At 31.4% G+C, this 14887-nt stretch overlaps 1 protein-coding gene across 2 annotated transcripts; it reads left to right on the plus strand.

The window, feature by feature from the left end:
• Positions 1-1729: 1729 nt before the first annotated feature.
• On the plus strand, positions 1730-11031 carry LOC124844662 (AT-rich interactive domain-containing protein 5-like). Of its 2 annotated transcripts, none has more exons than XM_047321639.2 (13): positions 1730-1854; positions 2189-3017; positions 3126-3165; positions 4194-4246; positions 4709-4754; positions 6094-6186; positions 7676-7795; positions 7884-7935; positions 8023-8101; positions 8285-8351; positions 8430-8480; positions 10416-10508; positions 10797-11031. In XM_047321639.2, the coding sequence occupies exons 2-13, from the start codon at positions 2230-2232 to the stop codon at positions 10896-10898; spliced, it is 1584 nt and encodes a 527-aa protein (XP_047177595.1). In that variant the 5' UTR covers positions 1730-1854; positions 2189-2229; the 3' UTR covers positions 10899-11031. The 2 variants fall into 2 exon arrangements, with proteins under 2 accessions (XP_047177595.1, XP_047177594.1); XM_047321638.2 differs by having other exon boundaries at positions 1745-1854; positions 2186-3017.
• Positions 11032-14887: the final 3856 nt, after the last annotated feature.

Genomic DNA, 14887 nt, shown 5'->3' on the forward strand with positions numbered 1-14887 from the left:
AATTCTTTTAATAGATAAAAGGTTATATAATCCTTGTATGTATATATTATCATTAATTTATAGACGAAAGATTATAGCATCTTTTATATATACTCTATCCTTTAAAATAATACATTGCTTTTTTAAACCTTTTAATAAGTTCAATATTTAAAATTATTTTACACAAAATTTTTGCCCATTTCCCAATCAAGTGTTCTTAATTATTGTCTTTACTAGCGGTATGCAGTTTGTCACATTTACATGAAAATTTTCAATTAAGATATAAAGCTTTGATTTATGGTAATACGAGACAGTGTAAACGAATAGGATAGGAATATATTAATATATATATATATATATATATATATATATATATATATATATATATATATATTATATTAATATAAAGTGATGGTGACGGTTATAATAGAATAATTGTAATGATAGTGGTGATGTTGAAAATATAAATCAATGATTGAAAATGAAAATAATGAAAGAAATAACGATTTTCTTCTGATTTCATTATTATGTAATTATACTTTTCAGTGGAGATGACATCACATGAGAGTAATAGTAAAAGTTTGTTATTAAACTAGTGGGATCTGTTTCAACAATTATGGTAAAATTAATAATGATAGCAATACTCTAATTGTGACTGTTGTAATACGAACACTGATAATGATAAAATAATAATAATAATAATTAAAAATACAGCTTGTCGTAAAATCATAATACTATAATATGTATTATAGTGATAGTAATTACAATTTATATAAGATGGTGAAAGAATAAAAGAGAGATCTACTATTCTATTTTATTGTATCATATAACAAAATAACTATACTAACAAAATAAGAAAATTATATGTCATTGTTGCTTATGCAATTAATTAAAACACGTAATAGTTATTTTATCATATTATATCTTTAGTATCTTGATAAATATATTTCAAATAATTGGATTTCCTTCTTTAGCAAGCTACGTATAACTTTAAATGATTCTTAAAAAATATTTTATTAATTATTGAAATACTAAATAATAAATAGTTAAATATGTTTTTACTTTTTAAATTTGTACATAAAATTAAAATTTGTTTATATCTTAAATTTTAATATATTTTAGTTTTATATAATTATTTTAATTTAATTATGTTAAACTTATTTTATAATATCAAACACATTTTATAAATAAGTCTACATAAATCTAAAGAACTAATGTAATTAAATTAAATGAACTATATTTATTTATTTTTAATATTTATGAATCAACGTGTATTAAAATTTACAAAAAAAAAAATCACTTTCATGTTAAAATTTAAAGACAAAAATATATTAAACCTAGTAATACATACCTAAAAGCTATTAATTGCGAATGATCTAATGTGTAAAGAAAGTCAATAATCCAATAATTCCTTAAAATGTGAGAGTGTACATATGCGTAGCCAGAGTTGTTGTAAATGTGAAAGTATTACATGGTCTTCCAACATATTAATTTCTTCATAAGAAAAATATTAAAATTATGGCCCATCTCTAATTTTAATCTCTGAAAATTTTAAAATTATGATTTTTGTCCTCGTTTTAGTGTGTGTCGAATTTCACCTATTTTAAAATTTTGAGATTTAAAAATTGAAAAAAAAAACAATAATTTAATAACTCAAAAACAAATTTAGTAAATTTCTGGAGGAATAAAAATATATTCAAACCATATTTTTTATAAGGCGTTTTTAAATTTCAATAAATAAAAGTTTAAAATGGCGTGGCACCTTAGAATTTGTCTTCTTACATTTTTTATAGCAGAATTAGGGTTTAACAAATTCAACCCTTTTGCATCTGCCATTGTGGGTTTCTTCTGCAATACGATTGAATTTCAATATAGGTAATGCTGCATCACTTTTTCTTTCTTCGTGTCTGTTTGTTTTTTAATTTCAATTTGAACGCCTACTTCGAACTCCGAGAAATCAATTTTTTTGGTAGCTTACTGAACTTACCTTGACCTCCTGCAATGATGTATTATTTTTGGGGGGATTTTGTGCGTGTGTAAATTTCCTTCTTCCTCTTTTTAATATTCTTCATTTTTTTATATTAATTTTTGGACAAAAGTAAATGAACGATGTGGCTTGTTCGGAGAAGGGTTCCTTCAATTGGTTTTTTAATTCTCCTTTTCTGACCTCTTATTTGTTTTCAATTTTTGTTTTGGGTCGGTGTAGTAGGTTTTTGCGTGTTCTCGTGTGTGTGTGCTTAAATTTTGGAGATGAGTGATACAAAAGAGAATGAAGAAGCAGGGCAGAATGTTCCGTTGGCTGTGGAAGAAGTTTTGGCTGAAGCACAGGTTGAATCAGAAGTTTTGGCTGCTCCTTTGTCCGTTAGGGATACTTCAAATCATGCTGAAAATGGGAAGGTAGAGGCAGAGGCACCTCTGGAGGATAGAATTGTGAAACCAGAAGCCAATTCAGAGTGCATTCCGCAACAAGATGTCCTAAATAGTCAAAATAAAATAGAGTCGATCCCTGTAATGGAAAATGTTCCGGTTTTAAATAAAACTGAAGGTGAAAATGCATTAGATGTGAAGAGCAAAGTAGAAGAACTTCCTCAGAGTGATAAGGACGTAGCGAATGATTCTAATGTTTGTCAAAACAATGCTGATCCTGCTGAGATGACTGTGGAGGTGAAGCCCAAAGCTTTCGAAGCGGCTGAAAGTAAAACTTGCAATAATGGGGACTCCAACTCCGCACACCCCATTCATAACGAACCTAAAACGCCTCATGTTGTTCAGACCGATATAAGAGCTGAAGTTAAGAGTGGATTAGACGATGAGAATAAGTATAATGAAAGGCAGGCTGCTGTTGCAAATGCAGATAATGGAAACTTGATCTCACCAAACTTGTATTTTCTGGATCCTGAGTATTCATATGATGGTAATGAGTCGGGAACAGAAGATGAGCAGTCAGCTTTTATGAAGGAGCTTGAAACATTCTTTAGGGAGAGGAGCATGGAATTCAAACCACCCAAGTTTTATAAAGAGGGGCTTAATTGCCTTAAGTGAGTTATACCAGTTTGTTTAAGTTTCCTTCTACATTTAAATATGGAACACATAATCCAAGCTCTGATATATTACTTTATCCTAATTCTTAATTGGCTGGATATAAGGCTATGGAGATCTGTTAACAGACTGGGCGGCTATGATAAGGTATTCATTTTCCATTATTCTGCTGAAGCACTAATGCAACTTTATGTAACCAATTTTATGTGAAGTCAGAAGTATATGATCACAAGTAAATAATTAGATTAGAGGACCTTAATAATTCCATATGGTGGCTACTAGTTTGGCTCTTTCACAGCGTCGATTTTTTCATGGTTCTTCCTTTTGGGGACGTAAATATGTTAATAGTGGTAGCTTTTTAGCCAATGCAAGTAAAATTAAGTAAATAATTACATAAACGCACATGTTTACTCTCCCACACACGCAGGAGCAGAGAGATTTACTTTTTTATTAGGCATTTAGCATGAGTTATTCTGATGCCAGTTTGTGATATACCACGTTGTTAAATAACAATGTCTTTATGCTCAATATGTTTAGTATGATAACTAAATCTAATTAAAAATACTATACGGGGGATGAGAGAGACAACATCTTGAGATCAACGATTTCAAAGCTTACTTGATTCCCTTGACAATAGCATTTTAAAAATTAGCATTCAAGTGTGTTTGACGAGGGAGGATCGATTGGTTTGTGAAAATATTTTCAGTTTTCACAAATAATTACAAAAAAGGCCATCCTGTTTTCACATTATTTGTTTATTTGAAATATTTGTATAGTGAATTGGTAGTATTTTTGTGTAGTGAACCACAAACCAAAGAGGCGCCCTCAAATACAGTTATGAATTTAATGTTGCCATAAAAATCCTAAAATCTATTTTGTTTGATTAAATTTACTTTGGTTTGGAAGTCAGTGAATAGTTGATAATGAAGCATTTAACAGTTGTAACTTTTCCTGTCACTTGTAAATATCTGTACTACTGAATTTACTTGCATTTCTTAATTAAATGTCAGTTTTATTTTCGGGCAATTGGGATGCTTTCGAGGTTGTTTCTTGAGGCAAACTAACAATAATTACTCTAAATTTCAAGTTTGTTTAGTTCAAACTTCAGAGAAGTTGTTTTAATTGTTGCCAATTTACCAAGACTTATGCCTAATTGGGGTTACATTTATGAATAGGTCACCTCATGTAAATTGTGGCGGCAAGTGGGAGAGTCTTTCAAACCTCCAAAGTAAGGAACAACAAGCAATTTCTTGTCTCAATCTTCTTGGTGGCTCTGAAAAGCTTTTGCTTAGCTTTTGTTTGGGTTTTATTGAATGTTAAATTTTGTGTTTTCTATGTATTTTACAAGGACGGTGAGTCATATTCTGTATTGGAAAAGTTGTTGAGAAAAATTAAGTTGTCCATCTGAGTTCTAGTTCTTGATGGAAAACAAACTGGGTTGGATGATTTTATTTAATATGCATGCTTGTTTAGTTCCTTTATTGATTAGAAATCGTAATTTGGAAGCACTTTTCATTATTATTATATGAATTTCTCTTACTATTTCCACATTTCTTCAACATTATTTTTAGTTGTACTTCATGTTGTTCTGTGTTTTTTTGGGGTGGGCCGACACATATGGGTGATCTGGACAACTTGTGGTTATTTAATGACATGTGAAAATAATGCTCTCTGTTCTTAATTTTTGCAGGACATGTACCACAGTTTCATGGACTTTTCGGGTTTTTTATGAGAAGGTGATTCTAGATTAATAAGGTGTACATTAGTCTTCAGCTCTTTCATTTCTTCTAAAAGATTATTTGGCAAATATGTTTTCGAGATATCCAGGCTGCCATGCAAACTCAACATTCCTGTAAAGCTTAGAAGTAGATTGTTTTCTTTGTCACAAAAGTGTAATGTTGATCTAGCTGACATACATTTGCCCAGATTTCTTTCCTCATTGGTATGGATTGAGTACTACGCTATATTATCTTAGCTTTATGTTGTGATCCTGCACCTATCATTATCTTTACGTGTCATATTTCTCTTGGTTATAATTATTACCAGCATTTATAATAGATTTTCAAATGACTAAAGTATAATATACACTTTCGCGTAACTAGTAGCATGCTGCATGGTGATGGAAATTTTTATTCTTCTTTTGGAGATGTTTCTGCCAGCTTTTATGTAAAACCATATAAAAAAGTAAGATTATAAACTTACGGCATTTGATAAGAATGGAATTTAAACAATGAATTGTTAGTTTCAATTATACAGTTTATTTCTAAAGTTTATGTATTGAATTTTTATTTTTTTTAAAAAGGATGGAAAGAAAAAGCTGTCCTTTCTATGATTTTACCCTTGATTTCTTTTCAAGATGTAGTCTTTATCAATTGAGATTATTGTATATTTTGAAATGTGAAAGCAAATCATGATTTGCATCAAAATATGGATGTTTAGTATGAAAAGGCCACATAACAGGTGCACGATTTAGTGTTTTAATTTTGACCACTTATGTAATATCCGATGTCCTGACTAGATGCTTCTTTTGCTTCTCCCAATGAATGATGCTGCATTGTTAGTTTTTTATTTTTTATTTTTGCTCATCTTGTAACTTAAATGTGTAAAATTGATCAATCTTTATCAACTACTACTGATTAAAATTGCATTCTTTAAGAAGTAATGTAGATGGTGTTATCGAGTATTAACTACTGCCAATAACAAGCTTTCTACTCCTTGGTGCTGGTGCATATTAATCCATTAAAGAAAAAGCATTCTAATCAAATTATTGTAAGTTCATAACTAGTATGGACTTTACCACTCTAGATTCCAAAAATATTGTGTAATGCTTTCTACGTTCCCTTACTCCCTACATGCTCTTTGGAATTAACCAGTACATAGGTGCATTTTCTGTTGGCCACAATATCTGTTCTTTAATCATTCTTGTTTTAGAGTTCAATGACATATGGGCTTATTTAAATAGCATCTTGTCTATTTCGAAACTGTCAAAACAATATCAAATATTATGTAAAACTATAAATTTTGTTATACTCAATCTATTTCACTGTTGTTGTTTCTTTTTTTATGCTACTCCAGGCTCTTCTTGACTATGAAAGGCATAAAACAAAAGGTGGTGAGCTAAATGTGCCTATTACTTCTAATTCAGAGCCAATGAATATTGAAAATCAGGTACTAATTATTTGTTTATTTCATTTTCATGAGCAATAATATAATGGCCAACTGTGTCAATCTTTTGTATGTTGACTTTATGAACTGCTAGACCATTCTCTTAAATAAGATATGGATATGTTGGAAAACCGCATTAGGCATCTCCATTTTTATAATTTAACCTGCTGCTGTCTGTATATTGTAATAGGATGAAATTCCCATGCACATTCTTTGAAAGTTATTTGTCTTTTTTATGGATGGGACTATTTTATGATCTCCCTATGGGTTCAGATTGCTGCACATTTTCTAGTACTTTTAATTGCTGATATGTGTCATTTCTAATGATCAGTTGAAAATTAAATGACGTAGTATTATTACTTGTTGGATTGAGCATTTATCACAAAGCCAAAAGCTATCACTTATACTTTGAACACAACTCTTTCTATATAAAAGCATGAAATTCTAAATATCACTTTTCAATTGGGACTTGACCCACTTCGTCTCCGCCACTGAACAGTTGATGCACTCTACACTAATATCTTCCTCCGCAATTGTCAATTGATGCAACCTGCAAAGGTTTTCCCCCTCAATAATTACCACATTGGGAATCAAACTCATGACCTTGGATTTGATGTCAATTGTTGGATTGAGCATATAAGGCCAAATGTTATAGGTCATAATCAGACCTTAACCCTTTCTACTCATGAGGGTAGCAGTCCAAGTACCACTATTCAATTATGACTTACTCCATCTGACCTACGCCATTAGAACAATTGATGCACCTTGTAATATTATCTTATAGTTGCTTCCTTAGCAAAGTTAAATTATACGGAGAGTTGTCCCCTCTCCCCTTGAAAAAATGCTTCTTTTTTGCTTCTGGTCATGACTATGTCTGGCATATTTCCTCAATAACTGGTGTAGGTCAGATAGAATAAGAAGGTTAACTGTGTTATAAGGGAGTAGGACCCTCAATCATGTTGATAATGAAATAGCTACTTATGTTCAGTAATAAAAAAGAGGATAGGAAGGATGTTAGAGTCAGCTTAGGATTGGGACGAGGAAATTGGAAAGGAGAGAACTGTCTCTCAAATAATTGGGTTAAGGAGGGTGGAATTTCTCTCTTTTGCAGTACATGTGCTCTTGATCTTTGTTCAATATGTTATTTAACCAGTCCAGTGTTTGATGTGTTTCATAATAAATTAATCAGATTTTCTCGTACACTGGTCCAGTTCTACCAGTCTATTTCCAAATTATATCTTCTTCCACTCCCTTAACGTTAGAAACGGTGACTTCTAAGCATAGGAAAGTAATGAATGGATATTGGATTTAAGGCATCATTAACAAAGTCGTCTTTTGTGTTGAGTTAATTTTTGAAATTGAATTTCTACTTTGCAAGGCACTAAATCTGTTTACTTGCAGTAGGCTTTGCTAGTGGAATATGTATGTCGTAAGCAGTAGTACTGTGATGATTACACTTATTTGTGTCTTACAATCCCTCTTGCCTGTTAAGTGTGTCCAAGGATTAGCTTCATCAGGTAGGGCACGTAGAGATGCTGCGGCTAGGGCTATGCAGGGTTGGCATTCACAACGTCTTCTGGGCAATGGTGAAGTTAGTGATCCTATTATTAAGGTCTGGTTAAATTGTGCTGGTATGATTCATATTCTCCTTAATTTTATTTTTACTGCTAAATAATTGTTTAATAACTTGGTTTTCATAGGACAGGAGCTCTTTGTCTATGCAAAAGCGTGAAAAGCAGCTTAGAAGCATCAGTATGATCTTCATCATAGTACTAATATTTTTAACTTATTAAAGTGCTGTATGATTCTAAAGATTCCACCCCTAACTTATTTGCTCAGATGTACTTAAACGCAAGAAATCATCAGACATGGTGAATGCAGTCAAAGTTCCTCACAGTAATAAACCATCTAAACCACAGTTAAGACACGTTACTTTCTTTCTCTTTTTATCATGAACGATTTGTACTTAATCAAAATCTATTTATATAGTTGACAACCCATAAAGTGTGCTATTAATTTATATTCTTGATAGAGGTGTTTACTTGCTTTCTTGTTCATTTGCTGACATACTTGCCTCTGTCGGTGTGTATGATGGACTAAGACTGGACACATCTGTGGTTGACATTGGACCTCCTGCTGATTGGGTAAAAATCAATGTGCAAAAAACTGTAAGTTTATCTTGTGTTTGGATAGAATATAATCTGTTTAATTATGTAATTTACTCATCAAGAGAATGTTGTGTACAGAAAGATTGTTTTGAGGTCTATGCTTTGGTTCCTGGCCTTCTGCGGGAAGAGGTAACAAAGAGTTATTTCCTTTTTCTCTGTAATAATTCTGCACATACGTTGAAATCTTGGCGTATTATTTTTATTGTTTTGTGATAAATTGGCAAGGATACTAGTAGTCTCATCCTCCTTTTTATATATAATATATAAATATATGAACTTAATGCATTCAAAGGTGACCATGCCCCTTTTTAACAAAATACTGTATAACAATGCCATGCTATATTTTTTTACTCTTAATTGTCTTTTCCTTAAAAAATAGTGGTCTTTTCGTCTTGGTCTTTACACTTTGTTTTTTCACCTTAGTCCTCGACGATTTTTGGAAAACCATTCCTGTCTAATTTGACCGCTAAAGTAAATTTTGATTATATCATCAAAGGTTTAATGTCTCAATAGGTTTCTATTTTTTTTAGAATTTGAAATAGGTCTCTTTATTTTTTGGCGTCTCAATTGGGTCCTTATTTTTGTTAATTTGATGCAAATAAATCTTTTCCGTCAATTTCATCAGTTAATGAATGTGTGACGTGGCCTGAGGACAGTATTGACACATGTAAGGCCACGTCACACATTCATTAACGCCGTTTGATGAAATTGACGGAAAGGATTTATTTGCATCAAATTAACAAAAATAAGGACCCAATTGAGACGCCAAAAAATAAAGGGATCTATTTCAAATTCTGAACAAAAATAGGGACCTATTGAGACATTAAACCTATCATCAAAAGAATTGTTAATCTACAATGCTGACATCATAAAAAATGTCAGTCACTATCTGATGTGATAAGGAATTAAAATACATAATATATTTATAGAAATCAAAATTAAAAACAAAAAGACATATTTCTAGAGACGAAGAACAAAAGTTACAAGTTTTGAAGGAATAAAGTTAAAAATAAAATTTATAAGAATTAGAATAAGGAAATTAAATATATTAGTAAGGACTAGACGTAGGAAGTAACTTGTTTAGAATGACTAAAACATATTTAAGTAGATGAAAAAGTAGCTTCTGTAACTTGTGAATTTTTATAATAATAATAATAAACATTGTGATATTTGAACCAGGTTAAAAAGAAGGTAAATTACTTTAATGGCATTTATGTAAATTTCCGACGAGTGATAATAAAGCTTTAAAATAGGCCAACTGGGTTGCAGCTATAGGTATGGTTAATTTGACATACTTTTCTACTATTAGTCAGGCTGTTTGTTTTTAACACCTCTCGGACACCTCTTGACAGACACATTATATTTACAGAACATCTCACGAACTCATTTTGAAAATTAGTTAAATCAGTCGTATTAAATATTAACATAATTTACTTTTTAAACTTTAGTTGTATGATGTCTATTTTCATCGAAAACTTTAATGTTTATTATTATTTATCTCCTTAGGTCGTAATAAATTGTTTTATGTTTACTCTGCAATTTTTTTTGTTTTAATTTTTTATAAAGATTTGTGGTCTTCATAAATACATTATTACATGATGTGACATTTATGATTTGAATTGATTTGATAAATGGTATTGACATGACAATGTTATGATAATGTGATTCATATTAACTATGAAGGTCAAATTATCGGCAGAGACGATTAAAAGAAAAATTGTCATGGACTAAAAATTTAGAATTAAGCCAAACTACCCTCATTTGTCAAGAGAAAAGACTTAATTTAAGTCTTCTTTTTTTTCCTAACGATATTTCAATCACATTTGCGTTTAAATTTTTTTTTTCAAATTAAATATTATAGAAATTACAGTAGAGTGTTTTCATTGACCCATTTTACATTTTCCTATTTCTGGTATTACCTTTTTTGTAAGATCTACTAGTTGTGAAACTTTTCCTTTGTGCTCTTAGCTTGTGATGCAATAAGCTATAAATTTAGAAGTGTAATTTACCAAACTGCATTTGAACTGTTTTTAATGGAGAATATTGTTCACTTCATGGAATCAGGTGCGTGTTCAATCAGACCCAGCTGGACGCCTGGTCATAAGCGGTGAGCCTGAACATTCTGACAATCCATGGGGGGTCACACCTTTCAAGAAGGTATATTATCTTTTGCTATGATACGAAGGATTTATTTATTTTCAAAAATTGTTGTTTCAATCTTTGATTTCAAACTTAATTTGTCAACAGTGTCTTTGTATGTCCATGGATTATACTTTCTGCTATTTTTTTCTGCCTACAAAAGTTGTGAAGTTGTCCTTTTATAACAAGCTGTTAGCACTTATTGACAATAAGTAGCTTGTGAGATTTCCATATTTAAACAGCCATGTTGGCACATTTAATTCAGCCTTTTCTATTCTTCTAATCCAAATATTTTAATTAACTCAGGTTGTGAGTTTGCCTTCAAGAATTGATACTCATCAGACTTCTGCTGTGGTTACTTTGCATGGACAATTGTTTGTTCGAGTTCCATTTGAGCAATCCGAATAGAGATGATTCATAGATTCCTAAGGAACCAAGGTTCCATGATTTATAGGATAGTTTACCTGAATATGTATTCATGTCAAGTTCTACTATGAATTTTGTTTATATTTTATTTATATTTTTCCACCGATTTTCTCAAGTTGAGATTTATAATTTTAACCATGTTAATATCAGTTTGGTAAGGTTTCCTAGCTGTTGAAAATCAAACCATAATATGCAGTGGCAGCATTGGATCTCAACTAAACTCAGCTAAATTTGCTTCATTATTGAAACTTCTTGCTACCAAAACGAACTAATATTTCCCCTGTAAATATGCATTAAGTATATTTTATCATTATAATTTACTTGAAATAATTAATTGTAAAGATTTTTCTAGGTTGTGATTTAAAAAATTACTGTTAAATATTATAGCTTAGTGAAATAATTTATTAAATATATTTTTTGGGTTATATATCTCATTTATTAACTTTTAAAAAATAGAAATAAAAAAATTAACCTAATTCTATAGTTATCAATGCTGAATTAGTTTTATAATATATATATCATAACAAAGTTTAGTAGTTTTACTTTGATATAATCAATGAAACCAAAAACTGCAGTCAATATTAATACTTAGTAAATAATAATTTTAAAAATTAAATAGTTAAACACGTTGACCTATTTAAAATCGAAGTTGCCGTTCTGGATATAATTCATATATATTTGAATTTAGTTAATTTTACATAAAATTAAAAGGCATCAAGATAGAAAAATGTATTATAAACTCTCTTTGAAGCATAAGTTTTTGTTGCGATAAATTATTGCACTAAAGCGAAAAGATTGAATGTGAGAATCATTAAAAACGCACCCAAAACCCCTCTGAATGGACGTTAGGTGTCAAGCTGAGGGGAGTCAGAAATCAGATAGTGGAATGCAGGTGTCAGTAGAGGAGCGGACGTTCGTTTTAAACAAAACTGATTTTTTTGAAATTCGCGTCACACCCTCTGCATGCACCTTCTTCTCCAAAATTCTGATATTTCATTTCTTCTTCTTCTCTCTAAAAAGCTCTCCCTTCTCTCTATCGAAACTCACCATTTCTCTACTCTAATCTCCGTTCAGGCACCGTAGAAGCACTTCCGGTGTCCAGAGCTTCAGTTTGAACCGAACAGTTTCAAGTTCTGAACCGGTAAGTTCTCCTGCTCTTAGCCGTTCGTTCTCTGGTACATACAAACCAAGTATTGGTTGCATGTTGTTATCTTGTCTGAACCACTATTGGTTTTTGGCTGTTTGGTTAGTTTGAAGAGTTGTGGAACGTAAGGTAGAAAGATCTGTAGTCAGACGAAGCGTATTTTGTCTCTAGGACGATCGTTCACGCTCAGAGGTAAGGGAAGCTTATTAATTTAATTTGTATGAATTTTGTATTGCATGAACGTTCGTTGACTTGATTGGATGTGAAAAATGATTGTGCTATGTTATGATACATGAAATATATGAAATTTCTATGTTTGGATGGTATGACATATGAAAATTGATTATCATATGAATGTATAAAATTGTGAAGTTATATGTTGAGAAATGAGTTTGAATATAAATGATTTTGGTATGAAATTTCCACTATGAAATCGTACGTTCGATACTGAACGGTCCTTGACCATTCAGTGTTTCTAGTAAACTTGGGTTAAATTGGATTCTTTCATTTGTAAAGAATCCTAGTTGAGGACGAGCGTCTTCTTGTGGTAATACTATGCTTGAGCGTTCGGCCAAGCGTAGTTGCATCTGAACATCTGGTGATGAACTTAAATTTTGTAAATATATGTATTTGTATATCTTAGTTATTCTTAAACATTACTCAAATAGTATCTGATTATATTTATCAAGCCCATTTTCTATAAGCTTAGTAGCGCTTGGTCTTATACCAAGTGTTCGTTCTAAGCAAGTGTTTGGTCTTACACCATGCACTCGTTCTAGTTCCTTAAGCCAACTTCATAATAAGAGCGTTCGTTCAAGCCCAATAGGGTTCGCTCACTATAGTGTTCAGTCTTTGACTGGCATTCAGATGGTTATTGGTGTTTAGCTACTTCAAAGGCTAAGTATATTTATTAACGTTCGGTTTCATCATGCAAATTCTTATAAGTATTATTCTTTGAAGTGTCTGTATTCATTGATTTCGGCCTAGAGTTTTAGCAATTGACATCATCTTTGAAGTGTTCATTTTGATCTTCCAAGAGTCAGTTCATTTAATTGACTCACTTCGTAAGTTACACTCGTTCTAGTAATTCTTGTCATATATGATCTTACTCGGTTTCTTTCTCAACCCGTTGGTAACCCTCTTTGATCTTAATCCGTTCTGGACCTGGAGACCTCTCTGTCTCGCTTCAATGGTTGGTCTCGTTCTGAGTTTAGCGGTTGAACGTTTGGTATTTTAGTACCCTTAGTAACCCTTGTACAACTGGTTAACTTGAGATGATTAATAATGAAAGATGAAGAGAATGTGATATGGATAAAATGTGTTGAGTTATGGACGAGCGTTCCGGGAAGGAACGACTCATGAATGAATATTGGAATTTGTAAAGTATGAATGTGGTTATGCTAAGCTGGCGGTTCATCCTGATGTTCCGTGAGTACTCGTCCTCACGTAGAGGGGAGTAGGTCATGTGTGGGAACGGCAGGAGATCCTAGTCCTTAGGGTTACTTTGGATAGATAGGACTAACCTCGGGTGGCAGCTGATGAGGGTATTCCAGTTACTACATCACCCGGGTGCACGAACATCGTAGCTACACAGATTTCATACAGTCCGGACAGTCAGTCTAGTAGTAGGCCTTGCTTGAAACGTATGTTGAAATGTATCTTATGTGTTTGAATGTGAGAAATGTATGTTTATACTTGAATTAAATTACATAAGCTTATCCTGTGTTTTCCTGTGTTGTCTGGTTTTGTACGTCCGTCTTTGTCATTACAATGATCATCCGTGTGGATGTGAGCAGAAGGAGACGAGCTGCTGGAAGAGGCGCTGGAAGAAGAAAATTTGGTAGAGGTAGAAGTGAAGACCGAACAATAGGACATTCGGTCAGTAGTTTAGAATAGTAAGGTGGTCGTTTGATTACCTTCTCTTTTGATTTTATTTGACTGTTCGGTATAAACTTTTGTAAACCGTTCGGTCAGGTTTGCTTATCCTGTGCAGTTAATTTTGTAACTCCTTTATGTAAGGTTGTTTGGCCATAACCGTACACTCTTCTTAGTGTAAGACTGATCTGAATTATTGGTAAATGTAATTATTCTATTATATAGTTTATACTGTATTTTTGGGATGTTACATTGAATGAAACAAAATACTTTTAATAAATTTAATTTTAATTTATATTATCATGATAAAAATAATATTCTGAAAATCAAATTACTAAAAAATGTTATCAAACAGTTTAATTTTTTTATTGCCTGTGTTATAGAATTTTACACCGTCATATGAATTTTAAACTAGTGATTAAAAACTTAATCAACTAATAGATGATATGTTTTAGATAGGTAATAATGTCAAAAGTAAATTATTTAAAAATATGTAATTCAAACCTTAACTATTAAAATAATGATATAATAAAAGTTATTAAATAGGAAAATGATACTTGAACAACCATTTTTGACAACATTTAGACACGCGCACACGTGTCTAAATTTGAGTGGTCCAGTTGGAAAAATTAAATGAAAATGGACCACTCAAATTTAGACACGTGTGCGCGTGTCTAAATGTTGTCAAGAATGGTTGTTCAAGTGTCATTTTCCTATTAAATAATGTATAAAATATTACTAAAGAAATATAATATTTTAACTTTAAAAAATGAATATAAAACATATATCTTTTACATTCAAAATAAGCTTAAAAATCTAAATTAAATAAACCATAATACATATTTTAAGTTTTGATAAAACACAACAATGTTCATTAGCAGTAACATATTTACGTACAAAATAAAAAAAAAATTATGCGGTGTAAAATTATATCAACATGAGATGTAAATAG

The sequence above is a fragment of the Vigna umbellata genome, chromosome 1 (assembly GCF_029865625.1).
Source record: "Vigna umbellata cultivar VRB3 chromosome 1, Vumbellata_1.0, whole genome shotgun sequence".
Lineage (NCBI taxonomy): Eukaryota > Viridiplantae > Streptophyta > Magnoliopsida > Fabales > Fabaceae > Vigna > Vigna umbellata.